The sequence below is a fragment of the Xiphophorus hellerii genome, chromosome 17 (assembly GCF_003331165.1).
Source record: "Xiphophorus hellerii strain 12219 chromosome 17, Xiphophorus_hellerii-4.1, whole genome shotgun sequence".
Lineage (NCBI taxonomy): Eukaryota > Metazoa > Chordata > Actinopteri > Cyprinodontiformes > Poeciliidae > Xiphophorus > Xiphophorus hellerii.
The window spans coordinates 12,448,234-12,467,171 of record NC_045688.1 but is presented as its reverse complement, the minus strand read 5'-3'; the positions used below and the strand labels follow the sequence as shown (position 1 = coordinate 12,467,171).

At 41.6% G+C, this 18,938-nt stretch overlaps 2 protein-coding genes across 3 annotated transcripts; both read right to left on the bottom strand.

The window, feature by feature from the left end:
• Positions 1-10,038: 10,038 nt before the first annotated feature.
• On the bottom strand, positions 10,039-14,310 carry gpr85 (G protein-coupled receptor 85). Of its 2 annotated transcripts, none has more exons than XM_032589910.1 (2): positions 14,171-14,310; positions 10,039-12,940 (listed from the first exon to the last, which is right to left on the bottom strand). In XM_032589910.1, exon 2 carries the CDS (start codon positions 12,772-12,774, stop codon positions 11,641-11,643), a length of 1,134 nt encoding a protein of 377 aa, XP_032445801.1. In that variant the 5' UTR covers positions 12,775-12,940; positions 14,171-14,310; the 3' UTR covers positions 10,039-11,640. The 2 variants fall into 2 exon arrangements, with proteins under 2 accessions (XP_032445801.1, XP_032445802.1); XM_032589911.1 differs by lacking the exon at positions 14,171-14,310 and adding an exon at positions 13,895-14,152.
• A 1,965-nt stretch (positions 14,311-16,275) lies between these two features.
• On the bottom strand, positions 16,276-17,013 carry LOC116737117 (small integral membrane protein 30). Its single transcript, XM_032590112.1, has one exon. It carries the CDS (start codon positions 16,900-16,902, stop codon positions 16,717-16,719), a length of 186 nt encoding a protein of 61 aa, XP_032446003.1. The 5' UTR covers positions 16,903-17,013; the 3' UTR covers positions 16,276-16,716.
• Between the last annotated feature and the right edge of the window lie 1,925 nt (positions 17,014-18,938).

Here is an 18,938-nt window from a genome sequence, read left to right as displayed (position 1 = left end):
AAAAAAAAAAAAAAAGTATCGGATGTGCTGCAAACTGAGCTTTAATTATATATCTGGGCAAAAACAAAAACAACAGAAAGATATTTTATTTATTATTGTCTAAATGTCACATGAAATTGGGTTGCTATAGTAACAAATCTGGAATTTGACATCCTCAGGATCATTCTGGAAGATCTAGACGTTCCCATGCCTTTATTCTCCTACTAGAGTCACGTGTTGCAAAAAATCCCCCAAGAATTCCAGAGAAATGCATCCAGACGCCCCGACCGCCATAACTGACCCCTTTCCATGCAGAGGAGCGGGGGCTCTGCTTCCACCTTTTCCCCCCAAACCTTGGGCTCAAACTTAGAGGAGCTGACTTCCCTGTAAATGACTGTTTGCTCGCTGAAGGTCAGAAACACGAACTCAAACCAATACGAATGATTTAAAGAACAAGCAAATGTATCGCTCCGTTTAGGGAGCCATTTAATCCCACATGCAGATCTGAAACTGGCCGGCAGGACGCTGTAAGCTGATACTATAGTTTTTAAGGGAATCTCATTTAGCAGATTTTCCTGGAAGTGGCCGGCTTTGTTTGCAAGAGAAAAGACAAAAAAAATGGCACAGCATTGCACGCATGCTAATTACTACTTGAGAAAAGTAATAAAGAGCGAGCTGATCAACAACGTCGGCTGTGCAAAAAGAAGAGCAAGTGACACAACTATCAGTCAAGTTAGGTGTCATCAATCAGTGCCGCTGCCAACACCGTTTGACAAATTAAGATGAATGCCAAAAATGTGTCCGCAGCATTAATATCGCATCGATTTTGCTTCCGAAATGCTGAGTTTTAATCTCGAAAAATTTCGGCCCGTCACTTTCTGTGGGCCCCCTCTGACCAACCCATTACGCCAACAGATGCGGATACATCCATCAGTTACCTGTCAGGTATGTAAGTACCGCAAATTAATGGGCTATCAATCACCTATTCTCGCCTCTGTCAATCTGCATAAGAGAGATGAGTTTTTTGTTGTTTTTTTCCCCCCCATCCCTCTCTTGCTTTGGCTGTCTTGATGTTTTAATATCATAAACATCAGAGAGAGAGAGTGACGACGAAGAGGAGGAGGACGATGATGAGGAGGCGAGAGCTTGCTAGACGGAGCCTTCGTGAGCACGCCGGGCCTGACTCAAGAGGATGAGATGTTTCCAAAAATATAAAGGAAAGGAGGAGAGAAGGAAGGATGAAGGGAGAAGAGGAAAGAGGGATTGTGCTGAAGAGGCAGGAACACAAGAAAACGAGTGGATTAACTCCCACAACAACCCCCCCACCCACCCTGTCGTTCTCAGGCGCTCGCACGGAGCCCATCCCCCTTCCCGCTTTTTTTTTTTCCAAAAGCCCCTGGATTCGTCACAAAAAAATAAGATGCGGAATTAGAGGGAACAAATCGCCTGGATAAACATCCCTAAACACTCCTCGGTTGCGGTGACACAGAAATAAATGAATTATTAAAGAAAATGTTCAAAATAATCCACCTTTTTAATGAGATCTGTGTCAAGTTTAGTCTCCTTAATGTGCTTTATTTTTTTCTTCCTTCATTCCTCCTTGGGCAAATGTACCTCAGAGTGAGCAGATGTAAGCAGTTGGTTGGACGTTTTAAATAGACAGACACCATGTTGGCTTTTGATCACGACGAGATGCACTTCTGTGAGAATATACGCATCTGTACGCCATGAAGGTTCGCCGTCTCCTTCATGCAGGGTTATTATTATTATTTTTTCCAGATTCATTTTACAATCTTAGTATAATTTGGCAGGAAAAAAAAAGAAATACAGCAAACATCTGTTGTATTACCAGGGATGTAAAATACCACCGCATCCAGTCTTGCCGCGATTATATCATAATGTCAGACTTGTCAACACATCCATGGGGAAGCAAATGCTCCTTCTAATCTGATATTCCTAAAAAGAAAAAAGAAAACCTTTAGAAGTCGCCTAGTAACAGGAGCGCCCCTGTGTGTCATTTAATAACAATATAAATACAACAGTTCTCCAAAGGCATCAGAAAGCATCAGCAAACAAACAGCATCAAGACAACCAAGAGACACAACAGACAGCCGAGAGTTTCAAACAATGTCCAATATTTAGAATCTGAAAAAAGGGGGCAGTGTTCAATCCATTATGTCAAAACGGCAACTAGTTTAGCTCAAATAAGGAACAAAAAAATGTGAAAGTAAGACTTTTTCTTGGCAGAAAGCTGCTGTTTAATGGTTCCGTTTTGTGCACATAAGGTGTGAAAAGGTCTCAGTTAAATGTCAAACCTAAATACGAATGTGTATTTGTGGTTAGATTTGAATATTTGTACAATGGTTATAGTTTTTTTTAACCATCAAAAACAAATCTGGGGAGTCAAGGAAACTTCAAACCCAGCCCTGAAAGGAAAAGACAACGACGATGCCGACAAGTTATCATCCAGAGCATTGATTCCACATCAGGACCCAGACAGCACAGCAGGGTATCATGGGACCCTTTAATCTAGCATGAAAGACATGGGTAATCCTCGTCAGGGGGATTACCGCCGACCAGTACTCTCTCTTTGCATATTCTGACTTCGGCGAGCTCCGGTGCTTAAGCACTAACCCACCAATCATGTTCAACCCAAGTCTTCATCACTCATCCGAAGTATTAGCAACGGAGGAGACGTGTTTACTCTTGAACTCCTACCAAAACCGGATGAGGGAGCGGGGAGAGTTTTAGAAGCTGAACCTGTGTAAGATCACAAGCTAAGCTCCACTTTAGCAAAATATGCTGCTGTCATTTATTTATTTTTTCCCCTGTTTAAACCAGCCATTAGCAGTGTGGTTGTATTATGCTAGCATGTTTGTATTCTAATAAGCAGCTTGGTCTGGGCATTTTTTTTTTCTCGCTAACAGATTGCAGAGGTATCTTAGCTTAAAATGTTCAAATTTAAGCTAATAGCTTCCTACCATTTGAACGGCTGACTCAGAAGTTTGGACCGGAGTAGGGCTGTTAGCTTAAGCTGCTAGCTTTATAAAACTAGCAGCTTAAGTTTGCTAGTACAGCAAACTAGTAGCTTTGCTGTACTAGTTCACAAAAGGCTCAAGAAAATATTCTCTAAAAACAACTATGGTTACCAGGGGGACCCATACATAACTGAGGATAAAGGTTTTAGTATTTTTCATTTCTTTTTTTTGTATTAATGGGGTTTTCTGCTTCCATTCACACATTTTGTGTTTTTTCCATAGCTGCCCACAGATATGGTCCATATAAAATGTCTTTTGGCATTTCGAGGGCAGCAACCACCTGCTCCTGGTCACTGGAGGAACGCTTCTCACTGGGACCAACCTGTTTCCATTTTACTGCCTCCACTGTCATCAAACTTTGGTTCCTGTGCCACTGGTGGAACATGGGTAGCCTTCTGTTGTAGCCAGAAGAAACTTTGGGATCAAATGGGTGTAAACAACCAAAGTTTTGTAAAAATTGAAAAAAAAAAGAAGAGGTGAACAGGAGAATTTTCCAAAAAATCCCAATGTAAGCTAAGGATGAACGATAGTAAACCTCGAACAGTTTCTCGTATCAAGTCAGATCATATTGTTTCACCACCGAACATTATATCAACTCAAAATATCTCCCTGGAAATGCATTGCAGTCTCAAAAAACATAAACATTTTTCGTCCACAGAACAAAAAAAGGTAATTTTCTGTTTGAAAATTACAAAAAAAAATACCCTCCTTGTATAGCTACGTTAATTGAGAAATAAATGACAATTAACAAACCGAGCACCGTTTTATCAACATACATTCTCAAACGTTGTTCACCGATACCATCAGCAGTAAATATTCTGTCATGTTCTGTTCTTTCCCCACAGATTACACTTCAGGCTATCATTGTTCTTATGAATGACAAACATGAGAATTGGCAGTCATCATCTTACATTCATTTATATTGATGTGATGCCAGTGACACACTTAAGAAAAAAGGGAATCTTAAAAATAAATAAATAAAGCATCAGTACATTTCCAGAGAAATAATCCAACTACTGAATATAATTCTACTAGGGAAGAAAAAACAAACAAAACAAGTTTAAATATGCAGGAATAAAAAACATTTGAAGCTTCTTCAGCAGTTTAATCAGTTAATATTTAAAGCAAGGGGATTTCTTATCGTCTTTTCAGTTTTCCACAAGCTGTCACGATGTACGGTTGAGAGGTGGTGAGAATGACGCTGAGGACTCAGGTTGGAATGAAAGTGATGTTTTAATGATGAAAATCCAAATCCAAACGTCCAGGCAGCACAGATTGAGCGGGAGGCTAAAAGCTCAAATACTGGTAGCAACTGGTTACAAAAATAACTGACAGCAGACAAGACCGAATAGACAGGAACAAGGAACACAGTGGGTTTAAGTACACAGGGAGACAATCAGGAGAAACAAGGAACAGGTGTTACTAATCAAGGGTTAGACGGGACAACATAGAGACTCCACAGAACACAGAAACCTAAATAAACACACAGAAACAACCAAATCCTTACACAAGCCATTTTGGGGACGCAGAAAACATGTGGAAGGAGGCAATCTGAGCAAATTAGACCAAAATTGAACTCTTTAGCACAATTACAAAACACTGTATTTGGCAGAAATCTAATACTGCACATTACACTGAACACACCATCCCTCACTGTAAAACATGACAGTGGGAGCATCATACTGTGAGGAAGATGCACGAAGCTAAATACAAGTCAATTATATACATAAAAAACAAGCCGGGGCCAGAGGTTAATGTCCTGCAGCGCAGTGACCCTGAGCAGCAGCAATGGAACAATTGAAATTAAAGCATGTTTATGTAGTACAATGACCCAGTCAAAGTAAGGTCATATATTGAAGTTATGTAATGAGATTTAGAAATTGCTGCTCTGCTTTTTTATTTCGATTTGCAAAAAGATCCGGAAGACAGACCATCACCATTTTTCCCAATGTACGTGTATGGACTATTTTCTATGGTCCATCATACAATCCCAATAATAAAACATTGATATTTGATAACTAGTCATTACTGAAAACCATGGTTTTAATGCAGGCTTCGCTTGCAGTATCCCAGATGTTTTGGTAAATTGTGTGCTGTCATCGCCTTCAGATACTCTGGAATTTAACCGTAAGGATTTTTGGAAAAGACCGACAATTAGTTGAAATTTATTGGGGAGGGTTTTCGGGGGGGTTTTCTTGCATTAGCAGCTTTTGGCTGCTGTAGTCCGGCAGATGTGGCACATCAGCCTCAAAGCCGTAATTCCGTTAAGCAAGAAAACCACTGCAGCGCCACACCTCAAAGACTTTCCATCTCCAAGAAGAGAAAAAGCAATTGGTTGTGTTTTTTCTCCTAAATCACTGCTACGAACCCAACACACTTAACCTCAGAAGTCAAACAGAAGCAGCGTTTGGAAACATCTCACGCCAAAGTCCGCACGAGCCGTTGCTCATAAACATCTCAATTCCTGTGCAAAGAATATCGGCCAGTCCTCATTTTCAAGCTGCAACGGTGAAACACATAGGACATGTCTAGTGAATAATAAATAAAAACACAGAAAGCTATTTTTCCCCCCTAAATAGCTTTTCAAAAGATTAAGTTATTCACTTCATTTCATCCCCATTTTTGAAAGCTTGTTGTCATGGACACTTACTGCTCGTTAATTAGGGTTTCGTGCGATTAAACAAACTCAATGAGGCCTTTTTTTTTCTTCTTTTTTTTTTTGTATTTCCAAATGAAATTGTGTTTGCAAGTCGCCAGATGGTATTGATAATAAACATAACACAGAGGCGTGTCCTATTGTTCTTAACCCATTCTTAGAAATAAAAATCTCTCCAACTGCGTGCGCCAATCTTGGTAGGGAACTGGAGAAGACGTGGCTTGATTATTCATAGGCAGCCAAAAACCTAATTGAATAGTCTTCTGAGCATTAAATGAAAATTACATCCAGCGTGATTGTCGTGTTTTCCGTCTGCCGTAATCTAAACACGTGTGCCCGAAATCAAGCAGTCAGTTGGTCAGTAATTGCTTTGATTGTGAATGATATGTACCTCCCCGTTTCTCGGAAGAGAAGGTACCTCGGAGGGGAAAAGTGGCTCAGACAGCTTTCAAGCCATGCCGTCACCTCTGCCTGTCATATTTTCCTCAGATGGAAAGAGAAAGAGGAAAAGAGAGATTGAAAGAGAGAGAGAGAGAGAGAGACAGGGAATTACTGGGGCACTCGAATCAACATGCCAGAAAATGGGCCAGTGCTCAAAAGTGACACCGTTTGCTAATTTGCATGTGCTCACTGAGAATGAAATATGCATCAGTGAGATGTTAAACTCGTGCCACAACCGTAAGTAGCGAAATTTCCACCTCACTGTGAATAAGTGGAACAAATGGTCATAGGTCAGCTTTTATCTCCCTCGTGAATCTAAAGACATATTCCCAAAAGGTAATATTTGGTGAAACCCCCTCCCCCCAAAATAAATTTTTTTAGACGGATATATAGTTTGATCTGGCCTCTTTGGACTGTGTTTGCAGGCTTGGAATTAAAATGAACACCGACTGAGATTAAAACAGCATAATTTCCAAAGACCAGTTTTATTGAATAAATTATGACTTTGTTGGGCACAGAAACGCTAATAATAAACTGCATGCATGCTCTTGGGGTGAATAACAGGGTTTGTTTGTTGTGAATTGGGCTTGTATGGATAAAAAAAGAGCAGAATATGGCAGCAAGACTTTACATTGTTCAAGCTTTAGACCAGTCTTATGGTGTTGGCCATTGTCATCATGAACAAAATACAATAACTTTGCACAAAAATTACATCACAAGTAGAGAAGCTACGTAGTCAAGAATATTCCAGCTGAACCAAGTCTTCCAAAACATCAGAAGCAGAAACAACCAAAGAGACTAAAGCCTTTCATGAACTGGTAGATGCTGAAGCACTGGTGTGACTGACCACTGGTGGTGAATTTAACATCAATATGGACTGAGAGAGGGGTGACCGCTAGGTCAACCTCAAATCAACAGCTAGTTGGTTGAAGATTTGACAAAGCTAGATGTTTTGACATAAAACAGGTTTGGTCTGAATGACCTAATTCCAATCTTTTCAACCCTCCAAAAAAAAAAAAAAAAAGAGGTTATCTTACCCGGTAGTTTTCAAAGCGTCTGTAGTCTGAACTGTCAAGTTGCATTTTATCCGGCTTTTATGTCATCAATATGAGACATGCGTCATAATTCTGTACCAGAAAAAAAGCAAGACGCGGTAAATCAGGATGTAAACATTGGTTGAAAGTTATTGTCACTAACATATGAAAGACGTCTGTGCCGTTTGAGGGAAGACAATGACTAACACGTTATCTTCCCTCAGGTTGTTAGGATTTTGTGACATGACTGTCACAAAATCATGTCACTGAGTAAAACTTTAAAATCGATCCTTTAGCGGCTCCATCCGTTGTCAGGGCGGTAAGCGGTGCGCTGCCGTGTGACGTCAACGTTCCTCTTCTGTCCATGCGGGTCGCTTTGGGGACGTGGACTGTTTTCACAGTTGTGTCATTCACAACAACAACAAAACAGATTTAAGCAAAAAAATAGAAAAAAAAAAATTCATCAAGACCTCCTGTGTGAACCCAGCCCATGTCAGAAAATCTGGAGGTTCAGATGCACAAGCTACAAATAAATGACATTGCTTAAACTTCTGAACAGAACGGTCTCCTCAGTAGAACCTTAGGAACATTGTGGAAATCCCTGGAGAGCCATTTCAGCACCATGGTTAGAGTACTCTTTTTTTTAAACAGCCCTCATGTCATTGGCATAAAGATTAATTATTTTTTGTTGTTGTTTAGAAATGCTGCTCAATAACTAAACATGTCTGGAAGAGCTGTTAATTATTTTCCAAAGGGTAAAAAGTTAACTATCAATTAATTGAACCATTAATCTCTGCAGAGGAATTCTATTATCATATAGTTACATTTATTTCCTAAAAAACAACAACAAAAAAAACAACATAAGAAGTTTCCCCTTCCCTAACCCACATGCATTCTAAGGAAAATGTTAAATTGACTCATTTCTTCAGTTCTCATTTCCATAATTTACAGCTCATCTTCAGTGCAGCTGCAAAACAATGTGACCTTAAAAAAAAAAGAAAGACTGGAACAAACTGCTACGTCATGCGCCGCTCCGGGGGCCCCAGCTAAAGGGTTATCGGGCGCCATTGTTCTATATGGTGGCTGCGTATATGTCATGTGAAATTCACCGGCGCTCCTCTTTAACACAGAATGACACCCTGTTAGGGTGAACGACCCCGGGAGATCAATCCGAGCAGATTATTTCCATTAAATGTCCAAGCCACTTCACGTTTAGCGGCGAAACGCAGCGCGTATGCTGCTGCGATACCCTGTTCCACACAAACTGGAGCGAAAACTATGCTCATATTTAAAAAGCACTCACATAAATTATACATTTGGAAACCTTGTAGAAGTGCCAACCAGCAATAGTCACTTAGAAACCCACTTTAAAGCGAGGCTTTTACCCTCCGTGTTTGATGTTTTAAACGCTTCCATGTAAAGCAGAGGGGAGCTTTTCCCGAAGCAGGGTTCTTTGGAGAGGATGTGAGTAATCATTATCTTACCTGCAGTAGATAGCGCCGTTAATAAACTCAGTTTGGACAAAGACAAATGAGTTCAGGCCATACATGTGATAAAATGGCTAGTCAGAGCTACGCTATTAGCCAACTTAACTCAGCTAATCAGGAGCATTTGTTTTTTTAGTGCTTAGTTGACATTTTGCATTAGATGGTAATTTACACAGACATCTACAGTTATTTATGCAAATAAATTGGTTTATGGTGAAAAAAAGCACAAAAACTGTTTCATAATTCTGCAGAGGCCTGCTAATAAATAATCCTTTGATTCAGCCGTGTTGAACCAAGGAAGGAATTAAAACATGGAGAAAAATTTGAGCTTTGTAACAATTGCACAGCTAAACTTTACAGAATAGGTTCAAATAATAATCCTTTTAAAAGAAATAATAATGATTACCTCAATTACGGTCCAGATTGGAAAATAATAATCTCAACGATAATGTAAATCTTTGAGTTATTCAGCTGAACCTTATAAGTGAGCTCATAATAAATCAGATTCCTAAGGCAATTGCTGTTTTTGAATAACAGCAATAAATGTTGTATCTGTTTATCCCTAACTGGCCCTGCTAATATTTACTGGCTAGTCTTTAGAAATCTAAACACTTAAGTTGGTAAAAATCAGCTTTCTTGAAGACTTTAACCAAAGAAAAATCAACGAGTATCGCACAAACCTGATTAAAAGCAATCTTTAAGGTAGAATAAATCAGTTTTTATCTTGTCCTTGCGAATAATTAATGACCTGATAAAAGTGTACAGCCATTCACTATCTAAAGGCAACTGAAGATTGTTATCGAGTGTAGGAATTAGTACAATTGACTAGTGACTATAGTCGCAAATGCATTTCTCTTTATCCAAACCAAAGTTGCTCAAGGAGTTATCTACTATGTCGCTAAGCTAGCGCCACAGCAATAAGTAAATCCCACCAGTTTTCCTCACTTTGAAACTAGAACAAATTTAACTCAAGTGGGACTTTGTTCCGAGTCCCAACGTCTGAGGCACAGAAAACCATCAAACATAGCATAAATAATCAAAGAGCCCAACTCCAAACACAAATAAAAAGTGTTCATGTAGCCATGTTGTATTGTCTCCACTCAGCCACATGCATTTAAAAGAAAAACAGGTTTTTTTTTTGTTTGTTTTTTTTTTTTTTCAAAATTGATACTTTCTTTTATTTCCAAAAAGCAACAGATTACACAGTTAACTTTCAGCAAATGCAATCCTAACTGAAAGCGTTACTCACATTCGGGACTTCAAAATGAAAGACTCACATACTGACACACTATCTATAATATACAAAAATGAATACATAATAAATATTAAAATGGCCACAAGAGAAAAAAAAAAGAAAGTAAGTCATCGAAAACAATCAGTAGAGAGCAAATGTAGGGAAAGTAGAAACAAGACAGTGTGCCTTAAATGTCTTTTCTTTTTCTTTTTTTTTTTTCCTTTTATGTTTTTTTTACAAATTGTGCAAGATTTCATACTAAGGCTCTGGTCTTGAAGTGAAGGTTGTCTAGCTCACACACATCTTTGCTGTAATACACATCCACTGCAACACACACACACACTCTCTCTCTCTCGCTGTGCTCGCCGCACTCTGTGGGGTGTAGCAAACCACCGCAGAATAAAAAATGGGCTGCTCAGTGTACGGCCTGCGATGCTCATGGGAGTGGGCCGGCTTTTTAAAAAAGATGGACATGCATTTCACGCTGATGTGACAAAGAAAGAAAGAAAAAGAAAACAGCTCCCCTTGCATCTACAAAAGAAGAAAAAAAACTTTTTTTTTTTTTTTAGGACTGAATGGAAATAAATAATAATAATTAAAAAAAACATGACAATATCATCACCATTAAGGCAAGAACACCCGGAGTGGCATCGGCAATACTGTCACAATATGATAGTGTTTAGGTACATGGATATGATGAAACATTAAACTACGTCTTCAATGTCTTTTTTTTTTTTTTTTTAAGCACAAGATCCGTTTTGTTTTTTTTCTTTAAAAATCAGTCTTTTTGTTTTTTTATTCCGAACCCATACATTGCTCCATCTTTTATTTTATTTTATTCTCGTAAAATCAGTTAAGAAAGTAACAATGCGAGACACTATGGACATATGGATCGTAAAACTACAAGAAATAATTTCTAGTCTTAAAGTTGCAACTTCAAAAAAAACAAAAAAAACACAAATGGTAAACCCTCGCCCCCGGTAACGCCCACCCACCCGCCCTCCCGGTAAATTGAAAAGGAAACCACTTACATTAAAACCATCTCATCCTCTTGTGATGGTGTGTATCCCAACGTCACCAAGTTTTGCTTTACGTACGGTAAAGACAATTGTGTTGTCTGTTGCAAATTAAAGCATTCATCGTTTACGCTGAAGGAGAACAAAAACAAAGAGGGAGGAAAAAACGTTGTCCTTGCAATGCAGATGGCAACCATCGACCAAAGAAATGCAACTTTACATCTTCTTTTTAGTGCAACTCTTAAACTGTAAAACATTTCCAATGATTCCTTGAGAGGTATTGTTTCTTCATTACATGTTCACTTTTTAAACTTTTTTATTTTTATTTTTTGTATTTCACACATCACAGAGTAACTCGTCTTCGAAAGATCCAAAGCAGGAGGTTTTGTTTTCATCGTTTTGTCAAAGGAAAGAAAAAAACCCATTTTTTTTTAAACTTTTTACTTTTCTGCATCGGCATGGCCTTCCACAATGTCTGTTTACTAGAACATAAACATAGGAGGGGATCCATATCTTCTCTATATTCCCATTCCATTCGGTCTCCATGTTGAATTGGACTTTTTGTAATTTAATCACCCACGCAGAGCCGCGTGATCGGCAGTCCACCCTCCACCCTCTGAGAAGGAGGAGCAAGGGAAAACCAGGAGGTTGAAGGGGAAGGGCGTAGAACAAGAGCTGTACAACTGGGACAAGCCCACATCAAGATAAACCAGGGTAACCAAGACATAGTTGAGTAAAAAACCCCAGCAAAACCGTCATATAACGCAGTAGGGTTCCCTCGGTAACCTGGATTTTCTACAGTAGAGGAGTGTGGTGCTGAAGCAGCGCCGAAGCTCCCTGTTGGAGAAGATGCAGATGAAAGGATTGACCCCGGCCTGGGCAAAGCTCATCCACACGGCTGCTGTCAAGTACCCTCTAGGAACCACAGAGCCCCTGGCAAACACGCGCCAGTAGCAGGCAACCAGGTAGGGCCCCCACAGAGCCAAGAAGAAAAATGTCATTATGTAGAACATCCTACTAATCCTCTTCTCCGTTTTGAACTCATCGAGCACCAGAAGACGTCTGCGGCCCGCTGCGTTGCTGTTCTGTCGGATCCCCAGCAAAGTAGGCGGGGTGGGACCGCGGCCAAACCCGGCCAGCCAGTTGGCCGCAGCCTGCCCGCTGGCGCCCGGCCCGTGGAAGGTCCAGTTCTGGCTAACGGCAGGCACAAACTGGACGGGCTTCATCTTTCGGCGGTCGTGGACGAAGAAGATGAGCTTGAGGTAAACCAGCTGCGTGGCCAGAAGGATGAGCGCCAGCAGGAGCATGAAGCCCAGCGAGTCGTTCGCCCTGAAGGAGCGGTGCTGAAACGTACACTGGTCCTCCTCCGGGATGAACGTGTACGTCCCGACGTCTAGCACCGGAGGGAACGCCATGGCCACCGACAACGTCCACACCATGCAAATGACGGCCAAGCACGTCCAGAACGTCAGCCTCTTGGTGTAGAAGCGGTGATGCGCGATGGCCAGGTAGCGGGTGACGCTGACGCAGAAGAGCATGAATGCTGTATGGAAACAGGAGAGCACACCGAGGAAGGCAATCACTTTGCAGGTCAGTATGCTGTAGGTTAAGACAGATCCATTCTTTACAGAGGTGAAGACGAAGGGGAAGCAGATAGCGGAGCGTAGGATATCCGAGGCGCACAGGTCCAGCAGGAAATAGTAGGGTGCTCGGTGCAGGCTCTTGTCTTTGACCAGCAGGATTGAGATCAGGAGGTTCCCTACCACACCGACTCCAATGATGAAACCCAGGGAGGTTAATTTGAGGAATGTGGCAAGAGGAGAAACATTCTGCAAGATGGTGTGGTCCCCTGCATGGCTATAGTTCGCCATAGATGGAGGAGGGATCATAAATGTAGTGGAATAGCTTCAGCCGAGTATCATGATCTGGAGGTGGCAGGGGGAGGCGTTTGATCCATTTGGTGGCGCGCTTTGAAGAGGTTTCCAGGCGTACAGGCAACCTCCTCTCTAAGGCATCCTTTGTTTCTTTGTCTCATCACACACCTGGAAAAGATCCCTGAAAAACATCAACCATCCATCAGCGTTGAGTGGCAAACAACAACTGCATAGTTAATACAAAAAAGGCAGCCAACCCTCCCCGCCCACCCCCCCTTCTTCCACCCCTAAAGATGACGAGTCGAAGAGGACTTCTTCGCGTTTAAGCATAACGGTGAATCAACTTGGGGGAGGGGGGGAGAAAGAAAAAAAAACCCTAAATGAGACGAGAAGCAGAGATATGCAGCGACGGAGCCCGATGAAAGTGATTTCTTGTCATGACGCCTCGGAATTTCCAGAACAAAAGATGGCAACAGCTCAGTCCAGCCTTCACCGAGAGACGACGCATCTTTACGCGTCGGAAAGAAGCGAGTTCCACATTTGCAAAGGTTTAGGTTGAATTTCCAGCACTTCCCCCCCACCCCCCTTCCACTCAGCTCACAACCCCCCATGCCCCCCCAACCCCCCCTTTATAGTTGAGGGGAAGGGAGGTGGGAAGGGGGGTTGTGCATTTTCGGCGCAACTGTGAAACATGAAGACAAATGCAGACAAAAAATAAGCTATTCTTGATCACACCCTACACTTTCCCCGCAGAACAGAGGAAGGCTCTCTCTATAGAAAACCGACGCCTCGCCCCGTGCATTTAGGCACCGTGCAGCATAAACGTTAAAGCATCCCTCTGTTTTCCTCCGATTATCAGAAGGTTAAAGGGATTACCGGGTCGCTAATAAGCGCTGCTCTCATTAATGGATCTATCGAGCCAAACCACCATTTTCCTCAACATCTCGCACAGAGTTAAAGCGGACAGATATGATCCATTTTGCCATAGAATTTTGCGTGTCCGCTGATGGAGATGGATCGACGCGGCTCGGGAGAAACAACAAAAACAAGCCGCCTAGTAATAATCATATGACATACTTTCGCATTGTTTACAGCTTATTCGATTACACACAAAGGCGTTTGGGTCTATACTTACGCGTCTGAATTGCGTCCCCTTAACGTTTCAGCGCTCGAATCCAATAAGATTTCCGTCTTATTATTATTATTTTTTTTTTCATCAGAACGGAACAATAATCTCCGCATCCTGCACGATTCGCGCATCCATTAGACTAGAATGATTTCCAAGGCTCCGCTACGAATGGACCAGAATCGCTGCCACCACATAAGAAGACAGGGCCAGAGGAGGAGAGGGGGAAAAAAAGAAAACAGAGAAGACAGACATCCGATATCACACGATCAATCAAACTCCTACCTGTTGATAATCCCAATTCGTGTCCCTCCGGTTGGTTATTTACATTGCACACGTCGGGTTTTTAGCAGTTTTTTTTTTTCTTACATTTGGTGCTTGCCCACCCCCCCCTCTCTCGCGCTCTCTCTCTCTTTTTCTTCCTCCACGGTGAATATCCTACAGTAAACGGAGCGCACTGCGCATGCGCCCTGCATCCCTCCTATTTGTGATCCAAGACGCGTCTTGTCTCTTGTTGCAGCAGCAGCAACTCTGTCTCTCTGACGGTAACATCTGCTCAACAGGGCCACTGCTGACCGGTAACGCCTTACTACAGCGAGCAGGGCCGCCTCCTAGTAACGAGGAACGGATTTGAGTCATTACTTTAGATGTGTAAAATTACTTTTTGTTTTTTTTTTTTTTAAATTGCTCGTCAATAAGTTATATTTTTAAAAAATATTTTCCTTTTTTATATTATTTTCCCCTAAGAGCACATGGTGTCTTGCAATATATATATATATATATATTAAATAAATGAATATTAAATCAAAAATAAGAGTGGTATTTAGCCTCATTTGCGCTGATTGCCCCTGAATAAAATCAAGTGCAACCAAGGCAGGTTCAACTACTTAGTAAATATGGTGGTGGAAGCATCATGCTGCGGGGATCCATTAGTTCAGCAGGGGTAGGGACATCAAAATATGGTGCTACAATCATGACCCAAGCATGTTGATGAGTCAGAAAGGCTCAAAGTCCCAATGTATGTACAAGTGAGAAGCCCAAAACAATTGGGAGATGTTGCAGCAAAATATAGAGATATGATCGAATTTGTGGGGTTACTACACAAGGCCTAACTATTATATGTAGATTTTTTTAATATATATTTTTTTATTGTTTGTACTTTGACAAAATGCACAAGGCGCTGTGGTTCTAAGCCAGACCAACATCACTGTTGGATGGATTCCTTTTGTACTGTAGGACGTATGCATTATACACGAGCACTCTGGGCTCCCGCTTGTTCGTTCTGCCTGGTCAGCATGAGAAATTCATAGGATCTGATTCCCCCCCACCCCCACCCAAACCATGTACGGCGGAGCTGTGATGTCACAGACATGGCCACCGTGGGGAACAATGACTCAATCAGCCATATGTACATACACCCAATACATGCAGGGAGGACAAAAACAACAAAACAGATGATGTAGTTGTTATCCTACATGCAGAGAAGTTGAACTTGAAACTGACACATCTATCACACAGGGAAGAATATCTGACGTGTTTATTTTTAAAAAAAATATTGTTATTGATATGAAAAGCCTAAGTGAGTTTTCACAGCAATGTTTGATGATACTCAACCATTTCAGAACCTTGAAAAAGTATCTGTTTAATGCAAATCATCTCGCAACCAGAATTTGATGAGACAAAACAGCACAAAATGCTTTATGAGAAAAGTAGAAGAAAAAAAAAGATACATTTTTAAAAGAATTTTTTAAAAATAGTTTTTAAGTTCTGCATCCTTACTCGGCCCCCTTTGACTCTGACGCCCCCAAATGAAACCCACTGCAACCCACGGTCTTCCTTTTCCATCTAAATAGTGCAGTTTTAGCTCCATCCATCTTTCTATGCTTACTGAAGAAAAGCATCCCCACAGCCTGGTGCTGCCACCTTCTGAGAACACAACTGCTCAAATTAGTGTACGTTATTTGTTTCCCTTTCCATAGCGCTTCATGTCTAAAGCAAAAAATAAAATTTTAATTTTGATCTTATCTTATAAAATAATCCATTAGCAGCACCTGAACAGCAGAGTGCTGTTTCTCCTTCAGTCCATGTAACATCAATTTTGATATGATTTTAAGAGTGAAAGAGTAAAAGACTAAATCTACTCATGCAGGCATTTAAATTTTTATTTTCATTAATTTTATTGACTTCAGTCCTAACCAAAGTAGGCTTTTTCCCTTTCACCTTATTGAACAACTCGGACCAAAATATATATCTTGCCCAAATATTAAGAAAACTTGCAATAACACAGTCAAAATTCTGAAAAAAAAAAATAGACAACATATGCCCAGGAACCAAGAAAAGGACATTGTGAAGTACGCGCCACATCAACAAAAAATCAAGAACCATTAAAAGAAGTTTGATTCAATGTGTTTATTCTTTACAAAAGCTGTAATCAGATCTATCAGATCGAACTTTCCAAAGCAAAGTTAAGTCATGTGATCATGACAGATCAAAATCAATCAATGTTGATTTCAGAAGCACACCAAGTAATCACAGTGCTCGTTTAAAGCTAACATATCTGGTTAAAGACAAACAGGCATTTGAAGCAGAAATCTAGAAAGTCTTTGTTGTGCATGGAAGGCAACAGTGTTGGGTCCTCAATCACAGCGCACTTCCTGGATGTCTCCTTCCTGTGTTTCACGTGGATCCCCCGCCCCGAGTTTTGGTTTGGAAATACGGCTCCAATAAGGCACGCTTCAGAGCAGAACCTGCGCCAAAAGATCCGTAGATTGCAGGGAGGTTTAACGCGGCACGCCGTAAAGAGGTGACAACTGTCTGAAGTCCTCCGTGCTTCAGAGCGGCGGCCCATTCCGCCTCCGCGCGTACCAGCCGAGGCCGACGCAGAACCCCACCACGGCCAGGACGGTGCACAGCAGCAGGGCCAGAGCGTCGCCCGCGTCGTACGCCTCCGCCGCGGGGATGAGGGAGGAAAACACCAGCAGCCACACGACCGCCGCGCCGCTTGGAGCCTCAACCATGTTGGTCTCTTTCTTCCGTATCTGTCGCCGTTGCTGTTCTGTTGGCTTTCAGAAAGCAGATACGCCTGCGTTTAAAAAAAGAAAGAAAGAAAAAAAGTCAGGTGACTGCCGAGCCGCGGCTGGACTTCCTGGTTCGCTCAGCCAATCACATCGCTGCTCGGTGTTCGTATGAACACAGCCGCTGTACTCGGTGACATGACAATAAAACTGCGTTTAGATGTCTCCGCTTGATTTGCTTATGGTATGTAATGGATATAATAAAAATGAAACTTATCCCGAGGATTTTAGACCTTCTTCATTCTTGTCGACACAATCAGTCTGACAGGCTGCTTATATCTCTGCCTCTCAGCCTTATTATAAGCAAATCAGGCTGTTTTATCTTGCTCAAGATAATCAACAGCTCTTGGCAACCCCCCCGAAAAAACATGTTGATATCTGGGTTATTATTGCATGTTTAAACAGTTCAAGTAATTTTTTTTTAAGTGGGAGGAATGCATGTATTTCTATTGCAAATGAAAAAAAAACAAGGGAAATGGGGTGGAGTTTACTGTTTAAAGCAGGCTTAGTTTGGGAAACTATTGTGTGAAACTTAGTGGTGACAGCATCAGGCTGTGGGAATGTTTTTCTTTGGGTTGCAAGGGCCACAGTTAATATGTGGATAAAGATGGTGTGGTGAAACCAACACTGCACATCACCCTGAAAGCACCATTCCCATGGTGACACCTATTTGGCAAAGAAGAATAGGAAACCAAAGGTCTCTAGATAGTGGCAGCATGATGATGTGGGGAGAAGTTGCGTCACAAAGTGTTGGCTCATATTCGACATGTACTATTATACATATTCACTTCATACTTTTCAATGATTTGCAAAGAAGAAGAAAAAACCCTTTATAATTTCCCTTTCACTTTACAATGTAGCACATAAAATCGTAATAAAATACACAAAAGTAATTGACTGCGATGTGAAAAAAATTGAAAGTTGAATTATGTTTCAAGACGTTGTTGTACTTTTGTATCAGGAAAACAATTCGCAGGCGATGCATTTTCAACCAAAATAAGCCGCTCACCTCCCCGTTTAAAAAGCGCGGCCCTGCGTTGCTGCGAGTCGGGACCCACCGTGCCAGCGGCCTCCTACACGATACAAATTGTGCTGCTTGTAGAACCATAGGGGCTTGAGTTTTGCAGCATCTGTTGATCTCTGCGTGCTCTTTCAGTGGCGCTCCGCCTGTGATTAAATTGAGCCGGCGCTAGCCAAAGTAAAATATTGACCTTGTACGGGCCGTCATACCCCTCCGTACCCGCCTGCTCTGCAGCGAGGAGATGAATGGCCACATGCAGGTTCGGCACACTGTTCCCACCTTTGAAATCATCCTCTGCCTCACTTGCTCCTGCTGGCTGTTTGGCAGTTTGTCTCACTGTAGTACGCACACACACACCCACCCACCCGCACACACACACACACACACACGCACTTGCAGAAGCTTTTGTGAGTTGTCTGATCTATGTGCCTGCCTTCAGCGGAGCACATGGCAATTATAAGCTCCTCAAAGAGCTGCTTTGGAGGAGCAAATCAGATAAAAATATGTTGCGTTTGATTTGATATTTGTTCATTCTTAGAGGGTATAAACGCGTCGTCTGAAAAAGCCGGCTCTGTGCAAACTTTAAAGGAATAACAGAATGACACCAAACGGGTAATGCCAGCGCACATGTATGGAGCGCAGTAAATCCTCATGTTCCTGACTAGGCAAATTATTTCTCTGGGAGAAATAGGCTTGGGGATGGCAGTAAAAGTTGCGAAGCCTATTGTTATTGATCAAGAATAATGATTCCTTCCCAAATGTGCAATTTTTCAGTGTCGTTTTTGGTTCTGCACCTCCTCGCTATGATGGCAAGACGAGGTTGTCAGCTCTAAATGTTTTCCTACATCAGCCCCAGTCCATCATTAATGAGCAGTTCTGCGCATGAATGCACTCGAAAGAGTACCGTTTGCTTTTTCTAAGAACCTTGACATTAAAAAAAAGCTATTTTTATGCCTGC